At 40.1% G+C, this 19709-nt stretch overlaps 1 protein-coding gene across 1 annotated transcript; it reads right to left on the bottom strand.

The window, feature by feature from the left end:
• Nucleotides 1-26: 26 nt before the first annotated feature.
• On the bottom strand, nt 27-19653 carry wdr90 (WD repeat domain 90). The gene is made up of 43 exons (XM_005448236.4): nt 19358-19653; nt 19124-19215; nt 18797-18973; nt 18555-18693; nt 18038-18208; nt 17609-17735; nt 17205-17272; nt 16838-16911; nt 16046-16246; nt 15819-15884; nt 15657-15725; nt 15456-15566; nt 15216-15361; nt 15056-15113; nt 14703-14821; nt 13945-14106; nt 13712-13842; nt 13438-13554; nt 12687-12922; nt 12454-12590; nt 12243-12373; nt 11590-11720; nt 11326-11487; nt 10768-10896; nt 9556-9689; nt 9433-9473; nt 9202-9318; nt 8804-8974; nt 8608-8690; nt 8433-8535; nt 8056-8177; nt 7106-7259; nt 6767-6957; nt 6339-6507; nt 6055-6178; nt 4813-4984; nt 3546-3668; nt 3186-3354; nt 2831-2961; nt 1917-2060; nt 770-886; nt 538-622; nt 27-392 (listed from the first exon to the last, which is right to left on the bottom strand). Exons 1-43 carry the CDS (start codon nt 19368-19370, stop codon nt 235-237), a joined length of 5475 nt encoding a protein of 1824 aa, XP_005448293.1. The 5' UTR covers nt 19371-19653; the 3' UTR covers nt 27-234.
• Between the last annotated feature and the right edge of the window lie 56 nt (nt 19654-19709).

Raw genomic sequence — 19709 nt, 5'->3', positions numbered from 1 at the left:
AAATAACTAGACACACACAAAAAATCTTGAATAAAAAATATTATATTTCAAAAACATACATATAAAAAATGATTCAGTCAAAAACTCATGTGACAAATCTTCCAACAAATCTTCCACAAACAACACCGGTTCTACCAAAACTATTTAACTGATGGAACGATCTAAGAAACAGTAGGGTTACATAAAAAAAAACATAAAACCTAGGTGAAAAATAATGAGCCTGCACAGATCAGGTCAGAGGCCTCGCACTTCCCACAGCAGGATCTCATTATAAGCCACAGAAAAAAGAAGTGTCCCAGAGGGAGAGAACTGGCACGTCTGCAGTGAGTCGCTGTGCTGCAAGAAGTCCTGAAACCTGCCACTTGTTGACTTGATCAGCTTCAGCACTCGCTCTGATAAGACACGAGACACACAGCGAACAATTCATCACTGCACAGAAGCTAAACAATGCAGCTTTAATGTTTTTACTGGAACCATGTGACACGTTTAAAATATAAGCAAACAAATAAACAAGAAAAAAAACCCCTCAGCATTTACCATGTGATCCCACAGCTACAAGATGACTCTTAGAAGACAGGCTAATGCATGTGGCCCAGTGGGGCAAGGAAATTTTCTTGATTATCTGCAAATAGGAATAAAAACAGGCTTCACACACTGTCTGTCTGCAACATTTCCTTTGTATATGTTCATAAAAAATAATAATAATAATAAAAAAAGAATCACTCAAAGCACTAATGCAGTGAAGCAAAGAGAAAATGTACAGTGATACCTGTTTTTTAGTGAGGCTATAAAAAGACAGCTCTTTCTCCACTCCGTAGCCGGTGTAAACCACCAGGCTGTGGTCTGCTGGGCAGAAGGAAGCCATGCTGGGTGGCAGGCTGTCACCCTACAACATATGGAAGGAACAAAAATATTAGATAGAGACAGGTAAAAAAAACAAAACAGATTGAGCTTTGTTTTTCTGTTTATTTAAAATGGAAAATGTTTATTAATTAACAAGAGAACTTAAACTCATCATCTAAATATGCCTGATGTAGCCAGACAGAGTCATTTTCATCTGCAGTCGTTGGCTAGTTGATAGCATATTAAAACCAAACAAACAGAGCCATGTGAGCAGAATTAAAAAGACAGAAACACATGTAACGTAAAGCACATACCCAACATTAAAGATCAGATACTAAAATCTCTTGATGAGTTCAGTGACATTATTTAATATCATATATCATATTTATCCAATAATCACTGTTTTACAGATTTAGAGAAAGAACTAAGAACCTTTTGTCCCTCAGTTCTCTGGCTACCGTATTACAAGCACGACTGCAAAAAACTTGTTTTCTTGAGGCATCATTTACAGTCACCTCTGGAAAGCGCTCTGGTTGATGTGAATGTACATTACTTTTCTTTAATGTACTCATTAAGAGGAGGAGGAGGGGCAGAAGAATCCTGCTTCTTGGTTTTAACATCTAGATACATCATCGTATCATCAGCATATTATTAGCTCATCAATGTATCATCTGGCAAGTTACAGTAGGAGGGCAGTTGATTTTTTTTTTTTTTTTTTTTTAAAGCAGGTTACAACTAATATTTTTCCCCTTTCACTGTACAGAGCAACGCAATCTTTTGTTTACACTGCATTACTCACTAAAACTCTGTGCATACTTGAAGTCTAAATGTACTTCAGTCCTGTGCTGGTAGGATATATACTCAAGCTTCTGCCACTTATCTATACTTATATCAGTCCAGCTGTAGTAGCAGTTTCTATTTATGCACTGATCAAAAATTAATTTCATTTCTTAGCTGCATCAGAAACTTGACATCCCACCCTTAAAAAACAAAAAAACCCCAAAACAAAACAAAACATTGAAGTGACATTTCAACTCATTACCATGCACTGTTACTTAAAATACAGATTGTACCGTGAAATGGGCGGGAGCAGGAAATGACAGCCAGTCTAGCAGATTGCACTTGTCCTTCATCCAGTCAGCAGTCCACACACTGACACGCCTGTCAGCGCTCGTGGCCAACCACAGGTCATTTCCTTCCAGCCCAAAATTTTTACACTGGGGACGAGAAGATAAAACAGTGTCAGAAAGGTACTGATGAAAGAAAAATGGTTTTGAGTACCACTAAAGTTAGAGGTCTTGCTTTTAAATAGCTTCACACAGGATCATTAACTCTGTAGCTAATACATTTCTTTGTATGAGAAGCGGGGATTATTGTGCATAATGAGTTTTCAGTGTAAGCAATGAAACGACGTTCGACACCACTTGGGACCAAAAAGAAAGAAAGAAAAAAAAAAACGAGTGGGGGTTCACTGATGAATTTTAGTGTTTCTGTCACTGATTAATACTGACTATAGAGTTTATTACCAGTTCACATTTACATCTTCAGCTTCATTTTCACACATGCAGTGGGATTTGCAGACATTACCCCAGAGGAGTGACAATGCACATGCCCAAATGAATCAGACCTCACTTAGCACAAAGTCTATGTGATGTCCAGTTAAGCCCATATGTCAACAGCAAGTGTGTGGTTATGTGTCCTGCCTGTACGTTGTACCTAGATCAGTGTAGCGACAGGTGTGAGAACATGTGCTGTGTGGTCCATGAGCAACATGTGAGGCTAAGTCTCTGCAGAACTTTAAACTTAAGGATGAATATATCCAAAAAGGAATGATTCAGAACACTGTTTTGATTCTGTGACTGGTTTTATTGAAACAACCTCAGCTGCAGGTTGTTTATATATTTTTTTCATATATATTTCTTAATCTCTTCTGGTTGGTTTCCAACATCTGCCACTATTTCTGTTGTTCTAACTTTAGAGAGCTGACCTGTTCATTCACACACTGGATTGTGGTGATCATCGCTCCTTTGTGGTCCTTTATGACTCGAATAGTTGCTCCATTTACCGGGCTGCTGACTGCTACCAGACCATTCTTCCCAGCTGAAAGGATCACATGACCTGTAGAGGGGGGGACAAAAAAAGTTCCAAAGCTACAAAAGGATGAAACATTCAATTTTACTGCCAGAACAGTAATGCACAAATGAGCCTTGAGATTCAAGAGCAAGTCCTTCCTGTGAGTATTTTCACTGAACAAAGTGACATAGCCAAAAAATATTATCACACTCTTATTCCTGAAAAGCAGATAAAATGTAAATACACGACATTCAGCTCTCCTCTCTCACCATTAGCTGAGTACTGGATGGCAGAGATCGCCACGTGATGGGGATGTAGCTTCATCTCCATCTCTGTTGAGGCGAGCCGAAAGATCCTTACAGTCCCGTCACTGTATCCCCCAGCCACGTACGTGCTGTCTGCACTGGAAAAAGGGCTCCAGCACACACAGTCACAAGCCTGATGAAGACATGAAACAAATGCATGAGCTGCTCATTAATTTTCAGCTTCAATAATTCTGTAATATTACTGAGATTAGCATCGATATCAGTGTTCATTACATTTTTGCTTTGATGCGTGAAAATAAGTTGGTGTAAAAAGTATCCAACACAATGCTTGTGACAAAATCCCCTTTGAGTGTACTCACTCACCTGGTTAAGCACCTGGAACTGCACCACCAGCTCATAGCTCAAGGTTGACCACACCCTCACGCTGCCGTCCTCGCTGCAGGTGGCAAAGTGGCTCTCGTCAAAGCTAAACGCTACGTCATTCACCTGGAGAGCAGAGAACACAGAGAGGCAAGTGTTTTCTCTAGCCTGAAGATAACATTCAACAAGCAAACAGAGCATCCTCAGAGATCTTATTAAGACATTTCTGGCATTTTCTTCCTACAGGTTCTGCATATTTTTCACAACAACCCGTTCTGTTGTATCAGGTGCAGATTATTATTGTGATTAATGCCTGCTGTGTATCTCTCTTAAGAGAGAAAAAAGGCTTATAGAAATACCCAAAAAATAAACAAGAGAACAGCGGTGGGAGGTCATTAAACCAGTGAAGCAGATAAACAGACAAATCAATATGTAAATTGAACGTGAATAACCAAAAGCAATGTCAATGAGTCATAGCAAAAAAAGAAGCATTAAATAAAAACTGATCTGATAATGTCAGACTTTTCACAGTCTACTCTTTGTGCTGCAGACAGATTGCACTTACTTAATGACAGGCAGCCTTTGATTTTCACAAAGAAGCCAATTAACTAACGATTAAAGCCTTTAATAATTAATATTTTCTGTTCCTATGAACTCCAGGGAGTCATTTTTATGTTTTTGCTTAGAACTACCAGAATCTCCAAGTCTCTAATACTTTACAATCATTTAAGTGTTAATTTGGTAGGGGCCTGTTATTTCTTTACTTTATCATTTTTCCCTGTTCAAACAGGATTATGGACTCTATTATCTATTAGCAGGAAAAGCAGAGTGGCAGTAAGGTTTTCTGCTGAGTATAAAAGAGATGATGGTGGGCTAGTTTCTTTGAAATGAAGAGGAAATGATTAATAGTCTGCAACATTTGAGTTTGAAGCACTTTAGATTCTTATCATACATGGACTGGATCTGCGAGGGGTATAATCAGCTGGTTGGATTGATTATACCCGCAGCTATACAAATATAAAGAAACGTTTTCTAAATGAAGAATGAAAATGGTGTCAAGTCGACATTACAGAGAGCCTTCTGTAAACAACACTGTGCAGGACACATCAGCTCTTTATCAAATCAGTTTTTATAATGATGCTATGTGCAGTTATATATTTTAACAGTCACATTCATTAATACATATTTAAGGTATAACATGCAATCAGCCCACAAGAACATTATTATTTCTGTGTCATGAGCTAATGATTCCTAAATGTCACACTGGTACCTTAGTTTTGTGGCCGCTGACCAGTCGGATGTTGCTGTTATCTGACCAGTTGATGTACCAGAGGGTTCCTGCCGTGGTTCCAACGATCCCCATGTCCATTGTGTTATCGAACGATGCACTCACTGTTGCCCCATCCAGCATTATCTCTTGCTCCAACACCACTGCTGTCCCACTGAAGCACAGACAGAGGTGCTCGTAAGCACTGATCCACCATTAAAATAGAGACAGGTCTCTGTTTTATTCTTTACCTGGTTCTTAATGTTTCAAAAAACACAGAGGTCAGCTTATAAGTGAACTAAGAAGTGAAAAAGAAATCTGCATAAATACTGTTTCTCATTTTTTGTTCTTATTCATAACACAAATAACACTGCTCATTATTAGAGACAGACAGCCAATGACAACCGCTTTATTACGCACATTTTAAGACAACCGCCCAGATAACTTATTTTTATGAAAACAGAGGACAGAAAACAGAAAGCAGACCTAAAGTGAAAAGTGGGGGATGAGTTGGCCCACAGTGAAGGAGAAGTAGTCATGAAATGTTCTGCAAATGTGGAAAATATTTCAAGACTCTATCCGATGACGACAACAAGCTGGCTGAGAGAATGCCAAGTATGTGCAAAACAAATCGAATGTCAGCCAACTTGAAGAACGCTAAATTTTAAACATGGTTAATTTACAAGTTTCTCTTACTTGCACATTTCCACATGAGTTATTTTACCGTGCTCACACCTTCAGTATTCTTCTCTTGACTTACAATATTGAATCGGAGGAAAACTGGCAAAAACTGTCCATAACCTGTGAACTTTTTACCTTTTAATTGGTTGTTTTGCACACACTTGACAAACATCTTTTCTTTCTAACGCTTTCCCCCTCTTCTAGAATTAAAGAGACCTCTGGGATGAGAGATGAAAGATCTTCAGGAATCAAAGATGACCATTTCTCTTCTTTTCTAGAGCTCAAGTCGACCAAGACCTCACACAGACTTATGCTCTTCTACCCATTATTTACAAGTCAGTAATATAAAAATATCAAAATACAGAATTGCCTGTAAATACATGCTATGATTATGTGATTGCTCCTGCAACATACTCCCAGACAGTGCAATGGATGAAAGCAGTAAAACAGTTAAACATTATTTACCTTTTGCCCTGTATTCTCGTTAGTAAACTGACTGAGGATTGGATATTAATGAGATGATATAATGAGACAGGAGGGATCATTCAAAATTGAGCAACAGACCTGTCTTCCACACCTCTGCCCTTTTCCTCAGCCTTCAAGCTCTGAACCGCTTCTACCTCCCACAGTCGCAGCCAGCGGGTGTTGCTGCCTGTGAGGAGGCGGTTCCCTCGACACAGCAGCACACCTACACCAAGAAAACACATCAATTCAGTTTCCTGTGGCAGAAGCTGTATATCCAAGATATCTCTATCTAAGCTGCACTAGTGATACTGTTGTGTTTTTTTTCCCTGTGTGGTTAAATGTCATGCTATCATGAACACATGGGGGATTTTGCCTATTTGTACCAATTTCTCCTTCGTCGGCTTCCCAGGTCATTAAGCAGCGCTGCGTTCTAACATCCCAGGTGCAAACATGTCCTCGGTTTGTGCCGGTGAACAGGAAGTCATCCATGTGGTAGCAGAGAGCCGTCAGCTCCACATCACCCACCTCTGCTGGTGTGTTCACCCTCTGGACCTACATGGGTAAAGAGAAAGTCAATGTTTATGTAGCAAAGTAAAGTAAAACCTTCACCCACTCCAAAACTAAATGCATTTCTTTTACATTTAAAATATATGCCTAACACATTTTAAACCAATATATGCCTATAGCTAGACTAAAGTTTCTTGGGAAATTAGCAAATTCTAATTAAGGCTACATTATGTGGCCCAGAGCTCCTGATCAGGTAAGAAAATCTTATTGTGTGTGTGCTTGTGGATTTTTTGTGGTCATTAACCTGGAGGTCTGCATCCTGGCCCTGTGTTTGGATAAAGCAGAAGTATACCCCATCGGTGCCCACGCAGGCCATTTGACTGGCTGCTGACGGGCTGAAGGCAGCATCGTGGATTGGTCCTGATACTCTTACACTTGACAGCATCTGGAAGTTCCTAGTGCTCCACAGAGCCACTTCCGGGTCAGAGAAGTCTCCTGTGTAATGGTGAAGAATCACAAGCCAGTAGCAGAGTTATACGATTTGCAGCAGATGAGACGATTGCTGTCAGCTACTTTATCAAGTATAATACGGTACAAACACAAAGAAAAGAAAACTTCAACTGCAATCGGATACAACACTGACCAACAGAGAGAAAGAAACGATCATCCCGGGAAAACGCAAGACACTGGACGGCGCCGCTGTGGTAGGAGACACTGTGACGACACGTTCCACTCTGGACGTCCCAAATGGAGATAAGGCTCCTGCTGGAGTTAGTGCCACCAGCCGATGCTATAGTCTGAGAAAGAGATCAAGACACAAACAACAAAATACACAGTTGATTCATATTGCTGACAGTTACATTATATAGCTCTCAGTAATGGTAGTATTACACTCTCAGAAAAAAAATAAAAAATGACTCTCACATTGTTGTGGAGGAATTTTGACCTACTTTACAACATTGCTTCAGTTGATTTAGGTTTGTGGGCATTTGTTTGTGCACAGCTCTCCAAAGGTCCTACTTGAGGTCAGGTTGAGGTCTGGACTGACTGTGCTATTGTGACACTCTAATTACTTTCTTTTTCAGTCATTCTGTTGTAGATGTGCTGCTGTGCTTGGGATCATTTCAGCCAGGCTGTAGCTGCTGTCCCCACATTTGACCCTAGAATACTTTGATAAATAGAGGAGTTCATGGTTGACTCAATGACTGCAGGGTACACAGGTTCCTCTGGCTTTTGTCAGGCCAAACAACAGTTGCCTTCTTGGATAAAAAGCAAAAAAGTGTAATCTTCTAGAAACTTTTCATATAATACAACTCTAGTTCCCTATATGTGGATTCATGTTTAATTAAAATATAATTATCAATCACCATTTGGTTGTGGTCACTTTCCGTCTCGTTTCTCTTTGCTTTTATTAGAGGAGCCTTTTCATAATGACCAGGAGTGTTTGGTTTCAGCACACAACTAAAAAATGTGGTTATTTTGCACCTTGATCACAGCAGACCACACCTGATGGTCCACCAGTCATTTCATATCAGATAATATACCTGTAAAGTTTGAGTACTGAGTTTGGAACTAAAAAAAAAAAGAAGTTACCTGTGCATCATTTGTAACCGCAAGGCAAGAGATCTCTTCTCTGTGGCCCTGCAAGTGTCTCTGACTTCCTGTATGAAGATCCTCCACGACCACCACACATCCGCAAGAGTATGCAAATAAACCTGCAACAGAAAATAACTGCTGGGTTTAAGCAATGCCATACTCAGTGGCTTGTTTTAAAAGCTGGTATGAGTAGAAAAGTGTTTAGTGCATTTGATTTCAAAGTTGGATTTTTACTTAAGTTTCAATAGTAGTACCCAGTGTGCTTTAGGTTACTTTTATTTGTTTAATCAAGCTTAAGTTCATACCATAACTCTGATTTCACACAATATTTTCAGTTTTTCTTTTATGTTTTTCTTTCAGAATATCATCTTAACCTTGGTCGGGGCTCCACACCATGTTGCCACGCCCATTGCCATTGTAGCCAATCACTGCTTTGAGCTTTATGCCTTCTTCTTGCGCATCTGGAGCTACAACAGACTAGCAGAGAGAAGAAAATAAGACAGGACAGCAAATCTACAGAAGCATATTGTGGCTGCAGTCTCTGTTTACCTGATCAAGTGATGAGGTCTTGAAACGTGGGATAAAGTGCTTGTAACAGTCTGGACGTACTGGCTTCTTTTGTTTCAACTCAGCTGAAAGGCAAAACGGCACCAATTTAAAAAAACAAAACAAACAAAAAAAAAAAATGAGAAAGCTAAACAACAGCATTTATAATACCAAAAACCCCCAAAAACATTGCATTTACAAGTGTCCATATAGCTGCTATTTAGGGGAGAGCCGTTGATCAGATCTGTCACTTTGAGGAAGGAGACAGCAGGTCTGGGATCAGAGGAAAGACCTGAACCAGTCTCTGGTGCTGTTGCAGTTGGGATTGTCTTTGCTGAGGTGTCACCACAAGAAGACAAGGACCCCAAATCTGAGTGAGACAGAAAAAAACTGGTGCTTTAAAAGCAAACTTGACAAAAATTATTAATGGCAACAACTCTAACAATTAAAAATCTAAAAACAGACTGGTTTATCAGTTTCTCAGAGCAAACCATCAGCATAAGTCTGTGCACACATTCCCAGTTTGATCAGCTAATCATACAGTCCACCACAGACAGGATCTACAAGCGGAAGCAAACAAACGAAAAACAAATTTACCTCGGTGGCCAACCCGGTCAATGCCGCTGATGTCCAGTCGTGGTGGTGGTGAGGAAGGGAGCGGCGCCGTCTTTCGAGGCATACCGTTGGACAATTGTATATCATCAACTTCAGCGTCTGTTAAGTTGTTATATAAAATTCCAAGACCAAATATTTATTTCAAATTTGTAAAAGCAAAAGAATGAGATGCATTTTCAGCAAGACCGAACTGGAGCAAACTAAATATGTCACCTAGTTTCGGAGCCGAAGCGTAGCTTATTTTGAAAGGTGAGCTGTGAGTGAAGACAGAGACAAATAAATATGAACCAATATAGGTTATAAACATTTGTTAAGAGGACTCAGAGTGATTATTACCAACTGTGAGCTGAAGAGTTTACAGGATTTGCCAGGAAGTCCCAAAGAAATATGGCGTCCCCAACTGAGACCACTCCCAGCTGGTCAGGGGTGAAGCTAAGCTGGCGAATAGGATGACTGTGGCCTATGAACATCTGGTAGAAATAAACACATTTAACTTCACAACATTAACTCCTAAAACATCAGCCTCCTACTACTGTCTGTTATCTACAGCTGACATACTTTCTACAATCCTCATCAATAATAACGCAATGTGAAACATTACTGTACAACTGTAACCACTCAATACTTGCAAAACTATAACTACAATCAGACAATTGCATGAAATAATATGATCCATTACAGTAAAATCTTGACATAAAACACTGACATAATAAGCCATTTTTAGACTTTTTCAACATGTATGCTTCACCCATACTTGTAAAATAAGGCAGCAAGCACAACTTTATCAAACACTTAGTAATACTTTATAATACAGCCCATGTGTAAGGGCATATTTCCTTTTTATCAAATGGTATATCAATGTGCCTTAGTTTGAAAGTAGGCCTGGGCCTAATTAAAAATAAAAACAAAAAATATTTCAGTTTTACATTGTAAATACAACACTGTACTTTTCAGGGTGCGGGCCATATGATGGAGGGGTTTAAACTTTCCTAACTTCAAGGTGTTTTACTTTTGAAATTTACATTTGAACAGAAAAGTCAGACTTGGCTCCATCACTATAAGGTCACATGGGGATGCAAATGTTGATGCTAATTTCTTTCTTTATCTTTCTAAGTGATAACAGTCCTTATCACATTTATTTTCATGAAATAAAAGAACAATAGACCAATAGAACACCTATCATGGACATCAACATAATGAATATTAAACAAAGATGTAAAAAGGCCCGATTAATCCACTCCTTGATGTGACACGCACCCCAAAAAGTATGGCGTGTATACAATGTAAAATGCACAGTACATGTACAGTATAAATATTTGGTTGCTTCCTGTACAAAACTGTCTCTTACTCTAGCGTCTCGACTTTAAGAAATTATATTGTAATTTAAAATAAAATGCATTTAAATTTCATGTAATTATATTGATCATTGTTATATATAATCATATTGAAATTACACCCTTTGTCATGAGCTGTATTGTAACGTTTTACCAAGTACTTTAGTTGGTAGTATTTGTTCTAAAGAGTCTAAGTTACTCTTTTGTTGACTACCTGTGAGTTAATATCAAGCTGCATGTTATAATCCCACACTTTCACAGCGCTATGTCCGGCTGTCAGCAGGAATCGACCATCGTCACTCACAGCCAGGGACGAGCAGTGGTGTTTATGCACTTTAGACAGCTGTCAGAAGGACAGAAAAACAACACTCAGAAACAAACGGATATAAACTGTGTTCATAAAACTATAGAATAATATCTTAGTTACTATATTATGACATTTTTACAAACTTCTAAGCTTCTTTCTTGTAGCACCATATAGCTCCTAAGAGAAAGCCAACCCCGGGCAACTCTTTGTTATTAGAAACATGTTTTTGTGGACTGTGCATGATCTCAATAACTGGTAAAAGGTAACACTATGCCTCTTTGCAATCCTTACACTTTAAGATTACTACTAGTGAGTGAATAGGGCTACCTTTCAAATAGAAAAACTCCGTTTTTATGTTTTTTGACGAGTCTTTCTATCTCCCATGTTTCTGTCTTAAGCAAATTCTCAGTCTTGGAACCACTCAACAAGTAATTTTTGGATTTCACGACAAAGCTTGGCAGTTACCTCTCGGAGGAGGCGGCCTGTCTTGGTGCAAACCCAGAGGATCTTGTTACCAGATGTGGCAACCAACAAGTGTTTGGTGGAGGCCGGAGGGAAGCAGACCTTCAGGGCAGAATCCAGACGGGGACTCTCTACATCCAAAATACTGACATCTACATGTAGCAGCTACAGAAGAAGTTATGTGTCAGTGTGGACAGCGTAAGACAGAAGAACCCAGACACTAATGCTCAAGGCGAAAAGTGCAGATTGTACGTTGTGAGAGTTGACCTCATCAAGAGTCCGTGCGTCAGCAATGGTGACAGTGTACTCCGAGGGACCGACAAAAGCCAGGCAGCGACTGTCGCTGCTTACTGTGAGCGCGTCTGGAGCGCGCTCAGTGCCTCGAGCCACCACATTACCTAACCGAAAAGGTATAGAGTGTCAAGCCAACTTATATTTGTAATTTAAAATAGTCTAAGTAATTGACCATGTTCAAGCAAATAAAAAACAATATCTACATAACGCTGTTGTTCCTACTAGAAGTGCAATGAATGAAAATCAGCACTTTTGCTGCAATAAATAAACGTTGGATAAAAAACTAATCCAAAGGAGAAGAAAAGACAGAAAAACAGAGAAACACTTGACAAAAAAATAACAGCTTTTAAGCTTTGTGGGCAGAAAAATCCAACATGTGGCTCTGCAGCAGCTTGCAGCAGCAGGTTGATAGAGATAAGAGTTCAGTTTACCTATACTTTTTCTAAAACTAACAACCAAACTAAAAGTCTGGTTTACGTGTTATCTCATAGGCTTTTAAAATTAAATAGTACATGTAATGGCACAGTGACTTATTCACATTTGATGCTGTGTCTGCAGGAAAGTTCTACTTATGAGTAACATATGGTGTACTAAGAATAACTTTAAGTGGTTGTTTGTATACATACACACAACTTTGATGACACTGTGCTCTTCCTCAGAGGAGTTATAAAGTGCCAGAGACCCCTGTGAGTCGGCGCTGTACATGAACTCGCCGTCTGGAGAAAAGGCGAGACCCACCACTTCACCTCTGTGCTGCCTGTGTAAAAATAAATAAATATAAATTGAAAAAGCTTCTTCACTGCCACCGGTGTCGACTCCGGGCTAGTTAAAACGTACTTATGATCCGCCAGCAGCTTGGCACTGGAGATTGCAAAGACTCTGACCACGCCAGAGCTGAAACCACAGGAGAAGATCTGCTCCCCCGGATGGAAGGCTACAGAGCAGGGGCTGTCTTCCGACACAAAATCATACAGCTGAACACAAGACAAGAGAAACATTGATCTGATCAGTAAATGTGCTACTGGTAATGGGGACAGTTTCTGTATATTTGTTTTCCTTTTTAGTTAGACCTGGTGGAGGGAATCCATATTCCAGATTCGCACTGTGCCATCAGAAGAGGCTGTTGTGAGATGCCGATGAATGCCGTCGACGCTGAAGCCGAGCACAGTGTCTGTATGTGATCTCATCAGTGTGTTGTAACCACGGCTGCTCACATCAAGGAAGCCCAGGTTACCGGTAGAGGTGGCAGCTAGGACGCGAAGGCTGTCAAATGAGATTAGCGCCATGCTCACAGGTCCCTCGTGCTCTGGAAAAAATACAAATAATGTACATAGCCGGCTATTTTTAAACAGCCCAGGATCACCAACAGTTAGCCACACTAACAGCGGAAAATGCTGTAGCTGCTGTACTCCTTGATGGAGAGCCTGTAGAGGTGAGCTGTGGCTGCTTCAAATTCAAATCCGCTCATACACCGAAACTCCTGAAGACGGAAACTGAGTGTATCGAGTTCAACAATTTCTCATATCAGGCAAATACTGCGCATACTCTTAATTTAAACACCACTGAAACAGAGAGCACACTTAAAGCTTAGCTTAACCTCATCCATCCATCTACAATGTCATAAAAGTAGTGAGAATGTTTTAATTCAGTTATCTAATGTGTGTCTATAACATTAGTTAAGTCAGAAAGGCATGAGAAACAAAAACATAAATAAATCTTACCCATCCAAGCTCTAAATATTCATCACCTAAAGATTAAATCACTGCCTCTGGTAACTGTTAGCTACAGGTGAATGTTAGGCCATCTCATGACTGCGCCTACCAGCTTCCAGGAAGACTGTAGAAAAATCAAAGGGCCAGAGCCGCAAGAAGCCATCTTCAGAGCCTGTGGCGCAGAATGACGAGGACACACTGATGCTGTTGATGGCAATGCCTGGACCTGGGATGGGATGCACACAGTCACATTATGGTCGTTTGACTTACTTTTTCAGGTGGGGGTTAATCATGTAAATGATCAAATGTTAAATTGAAGACATAAGTTAAGTTTAGATAACGTCACCTGAAGAGAAACACGACTGTGAATTCTAACGACCCACCTGTATTAAAAGTCCATTTCTCTCTGCGGTCAGCATGTTGCATCTGTGCAGGTAACAGCCTCCTCACATTTTTAATAACAACGCTGCTGTAGTCTATTTCAAAGATATGCCCACTCCGAGTGCTGGCGTATCTATGGGGAAAAAGTTACAGAGCAAACATGTTCAGTGGAGTCTGATTAGTTTCACACTTTTCCTGAAGTTAAGAAGAGCTGCATGCTGATTTGTTCGCTCACAGTGTTCGATCATCAAGATGCTGCTCGTCAGAGTTTCCCTCCTCAAAGGCCACATCTGTGAAATCCAGTGTTTGGTATTCATCCAGGTTGACTGGACAGGAACGCAGTGTGCCATTCCGCACTCGCCACAGACGAATATTTCCCAGACCACATGACACCATCCTAAAAGCAGCACACTTGCAGATTATCCCATCGTCTCCATTCTCGACTACACTGCGATACACTTAATTTTTCACACATTGCTTCTGCATTTTTATTTGTTTTTAATAAATAATTAATGGCAGAGTGTACTGTTGTTCATCTGAGGTTGAATTGTTATAAATGATGAGTCGATACGTAAAACCTTAGCAGTGACAGAGGGTGTAATTCCTGTTTGGTTACAACGGTCTTTGCAGAAAACTCACTCCATAAGGAAGTTTTCATTCTTTGGCTCTTCCTCACACTCTCCACAACACTGTGTGCAGTGTGACTCTTTGCATGCCTGCATTTAAATCTGATAAACCTTCACCTGTTTGCAGCTTATGAAGAGCTTCACAAGATCCCACATGATGTCAGCACTAGAGATCAAACTGATCAGCCTTCAGAGGGCAGTGTCCTCAAAGCTTCCAACAGCTGAGAGTGACAATCCATTCATTGCAGACTAATAGCATGATGCTATACAGTACGGTAGAATGTTTGATTTAATGTCAACATTTACACTAGACTGTAGCATACATGAGTAAAAATGACAAAACATACGTATGCAGTACGGAGGGTACCTTGTATCGTCAAAGAAGGCGACCTTCATGGTGTGAATGTCCACATCTGTGTGCGTTTTGGCCAAGATGGACACCTCTCCACCTTTGCTAACATTCAGAGTGTTCCACACCACCACCATCTGTAAAATAACACACAGAAGCAATCACCCGACAGCTTTGCAGAATCAGACTCCAACAAGAAGAGCCATTTATAGCATGATAAAAATACAGTGGGTCAGTTTGGGTTAATAATATCAAAAGCTTCTTAGAATTGTTTCATCTTGATCTAACGACATCTGTGACTCTACATCTAGAGTTAATTCTTTTCATACAAGGCCTTGGATTTTCATAAGATTTGAATGAATGAAACTCACTGTTTTATTGTGCTTATCTTTACCAACTCCACAGAGAATACCACCGCCGCAGGAGAAGCTTCAAAATAGGAAGAGATGAATAGAAGAAAAATCTAATTTAGCAAAACAAGGTTTTTAACAAACTTACACATTATTGTTCTGTGTGATTGCAATCGGTTACCTAAGACAGGATAACGAATGTGCATGAGTCCTGAACATGGCCATACAGTTTGCTTTGTTATAGTTCCACACCCGAACTACACTGTTGTTGCCAGTTTGTGCTGAGGCCAGGAGGGTTGTGTTGCCATTAAAAGCCAGCGCAGACACCTACAAAGACACCAAGTGTAATATTGAATTTTAAGTATCTTATTTTGGATGTTTCACATTGCTGAGTTGGAGCAGCACACTGGATCTCATTTACTTTATCGGTGTGGCCGATGAAGAATCTCTGCTGGTTAGAGGATATCTTCATAGAGACGATAATTGCATGGCACGGATACACCACTTCATCACCTGATTTGGACCAAAGGGCCTACGGTGCAATGAAGTGCAGCTATTAAAATTGTTTTCAGGATTGATGGTTATGTGTTTTATTTAGGGGTTTAATTCCAGAGGACCATACACATTTAAAAGTAGCTCCTCCAAAGCCAATGATTCGATTGAGCCTGAGAATCGGATCTGGGAGCAGCTTCTAAAAGAAAGAGCAGAAAAAAAACAAATGCTAAGATTTTAGAAACAAACCGCGTCCCGGCGGCTGTTTTCATTTCAATCTCCACCCTTTTACCTGCTGTTTGGCTTCTCTGGACAGTGACAGACCCACAGGCCGTGGAACAGGAGTGCACACTGGAAACTGGAACATAACAAGGTCGACAGGTTTTCTTAAGCTCACACACAACTGTACAAAGAGCACCGAAGGACAAATACAGTAAAAAGTACAAAGAATGGAATGTGCTATATAACAGGGCATCTTAAGCTTGCACATTTATTTTAACAGGAGGACTGAAGCATCACCTCATCTTCACTTTCTTCCCCGTGTTTGCTCAGGCCTTCCTCAGCGTGCACATACACATGAACTCCACCATCATCAGCCTCAGAAGGCGGCCTGGACGCGAGTTTGTGTGAACCGGAGGATGCCAACAGGTCATTCTGGTGAGTGGAGACTACACCCAGCTCAGGTATGCTGGCCACCACAGGGGTGTTATTTCTTGATAGCTAAGAAGACAATAACATACATAGAAAGATGTATACTAAAAAAAATTAAAAAAAAAATCATAAGCCTCCGCCTAATTATATACTTGGAGTGAAAACTGGTCCAATTGAAAGCTCTCTCTGCTTGGACTAATTTCTTCTTATTTGTGTGTCTATATTTGTAAGAATGACAACCAGTACAGCAAACGCTCTCACAGTATTTTTACTAATGACTATCTGAAGAGAGAAATGAGGAAAAAGGGGCTTTTAAAAGTGGTCTGGTTACATCTGGTTACAATACAGGAGTTTAAATCTGTTTTAAAGGGGTGAGAAAATAGTTCATTTGGTCAGAGTGACTTGTTTTGATGTTGCTCATGTAATGACCTGTTACTGCACATGATTCAGATGTTTACCCGTACTAAATGTCAGCTGTATTTTTTTCCTTCACGTGTTAAATGTAATATTTATTGTAATTTATGCCGCCCTCTTGGCCTGGTCTCTCTTTAAAAAAGGATTCTTAATCTCAAAGATACATATTTCCTTAATTTTTCCAGGTAACAGTATCTGTACTAGTCACCATGGAAGGAAAAACGTGCTAAATGTTATCAGTCTTACTAATTTTGGGCTGGTGATCTGGTGGATGAGGGACACACGATCTTGAACTGGTTTGCTGAGGCTGGGAGTAGACCCTGGAGAATACAATGGAAAATGGAAACCAGTCATCTACAATACATTACTACTGGTATTATTACCTTGATGAACAAAAGCACCTCAGATTCCACATCCCATGAATCAGGCATGTAATATGGAGCCAGTAGTTTCATTTTCTTTGAGTTAAGACTTAATTTAACAGCAGAAAGAAAGCACCGATTTAAGCATAATTGTGTTTTGAGGTGAGGCGAGCTCTTTCTATATTTTATTTATTTTTTATATTTTATTTATTTTTTTATATTTGGTGAGGAGTGTCCTTTTCATCACTTACGGTGCTCTGACTGTGGACTGCCTTTTTGAATGGAGTCAAATGGTAACTTTGTTCCTTCAGAGGGAAACCTGTTGGGTTAGGAAAAGTTGAATGACTTTGTAGCAGTGGTAAAGGCAGATAACCATCTGTATTAAATAAATAATAATTTAGGCTGCAGATAGGCTGTAAATATTTCTGAAATCATAGCAAAAGGAAAAATCCACCCTTAAAACAATATTCAAGTACATGTCCACATATTGAGAGCCTAAACGACTTTGCAAACGAAGAAGTTGTTGATATGGATTACAAATATTTAGCTTGTCTATGAGACTAATCTTTAACAATGTGCACCAAAATTTCAGTTTTTGTATCAAGAAAAGTGTTTTTTCTGGACTTTGCCTTAAACTGAATATCTATAGCTGTACCTGATGTAATCATACAGGTCATGCCAGGAGCCTCCCTTGGGCACAGGAAATGACATCTCTCTGGGTATGGCACCTGTTCCCTGAGACGAGGTCAGACCCATTAACTTAGCTTGACTGAAGGAAACTCCTGTTAAAAGATAATAACAATGAATAAGCAATGATTGGGTTAAAGATTTTAAAAGCTTCAACATGTGTGTCTGTGTGCAGCTGTATTTCATCATCTTTGCTCGTTGAATTGACTGGTTTTGCATTTTTCTGTTCAGAGACACAGAAAAACACTGTCCAGTTTTTTGTACATTTTTGCCTTTTGCTCGCTAGCCATTTTAAACGAAAAACAACCAACAATTCTCTAATACAGAAACTAACTGCACATATAAAGTATACACATATACAGTAAGAAGTCCATTGTTTGAAAGTCTTTGCCCTCACCTGGGTCTAGCAGTAAGTCACTAGTAAACATGTTTTTCACTGTCATGTTGGCACATAACTTGATGTTCTTCAGGTGACTGTAGGAGCGGCTGAGGTAGTCAGAAAGCGTGAGCTGCAGGTCCAGCATCAGACACGTCCAGCGCACTGATGTCGGAGCTGGACCCACCAAACCTATATCAAATAAAAATGTGTGATTTTTACAAAGTAACCGTCCTTCTGTATTAAATAAGAATACTTTTATATGATTTCTACGAGTCCACAAGCTCATTAAAAAAGCGTCTGAGGGCATAGCTCAAGTAAGCAGTAGGGTTGTTTTCTCATAGACTTTGATGCAAAAGCAGAGATGAGGCTTCTTTATGCAACCAAACCGACACCCCTCTAAGTCAGCACTTAGAAATAATGCTGATTCAAGGCATTTCTGCATTTGCTTAACTTTTTAGATCCTTCTTATACAATCTGTGCACATACTGGAAATGGCTTAAATATACCAGGCAGCGTGAGTGTGTATAGTTTTTACCCCGTCTTGCAGATTTAGCTGTGTTTTCATAAACTGAATCCTTTGCAGCTCCACACAGGAAAGGAAACTGAAGCCATGTAGCTGTGGACTTGAACTCCTTGAACATGTTGGAAAAGGAAATACGGACAACCTGGCCTTCCTATAAAATACAGCACAGATAAAGAGGGAAAGAAATCTTCATTTCTCTGAGCAAAAATGAATGATATGCACAATGGATCATGCAGCCAAATAAGGGATGATACCCCTGCAGCGACATCCAGGTGGACCACAAAGTATTTGCCGGGGGTCGGCCTGAAGAGGAGGTAGAAGAAGCGTCCTGTCAGCCCCAGGGACTGGCTGCTGTTTTTGGGAAGCAGGATGTAGCTGTTGGCAGGAACAGGGCCCCTGATCCTGAACACCGGACACTTCAGTGTCTTATCCTGGGAGATGCAATGTTGGGCAAAACATTTAAACAATTAAAATTCTATTTATCTTTAGAAAAACTAATTCTCAACCTGTGTGAGGAGACAACCTAGTCTCTACTGATTTCATAAGGGTAATTCAGGCAAGTCTAGTGTGTACAAAGTTACCGTGTATGCCGACACATTCCCCTCTTTTGCCGACCTCTTCCACTCTTCAACTCGGACATATTTGAATATGTTAACGTAGGGATGCTGCCAATCTGCACAATTAGAAAAGCTTGAGTTAGGTTTAACTAGTTATTAACAGCGTTTAACTCTCGTTTAAAATCAGGGTTTCTGTCTCTCTTTCTTCGTTGTTGTATTTCATATGAATTTCATTCAAACCTTTAAAGTGCACTTTACCTTTGTAGGCCATTGATGAATGCAGCAAACAGAAAATCCACCTGTTGATATCCCAGTCTGGAAGTTAGCTAGCAAGGAGACAGTTAACTAAATAACCGGGAAAGTTCCTTCTGCCTTCTCCAGAGCTCAAAGCAAAACATAACCTTTTATTGTTCACATCATAAGATGCGGGGCTTTCCAGTTTTCCCGGTACCGTGTAAACAGCAGCTCGTTCCACCGTACATAGCTGTTATTTGCTTCCCGCTCCAGCCTCCGCCGTTGCCAACGACAGCACGACGGCCATGACGTCATGACGCATGCAAGCGGGTTGCTTCCTTCTTCTTCTTCCCTCGGTTTCACATGGCAGTATGCA

This window comes from Oreochromis niloticus, linkage group LG8, assembly GCF_001858045.2.
Source record: "Oreochromis niloticus isolate F11D_XX linkage group LG8, O_niloticus_UMD_NMBU, whole genome shotgun sequence".
NCBI lineage: Eukaryota > Metazoa > Chordata > Actinopteri > Cichliformes > Cichlidae > Oreochromis > Oreochromis niloticus.
The sequence above is the reverse complement of the archived record's forward strand: the minus strand, read 5'-3'. Positions and strand labels throughout refer to the sequence as shown.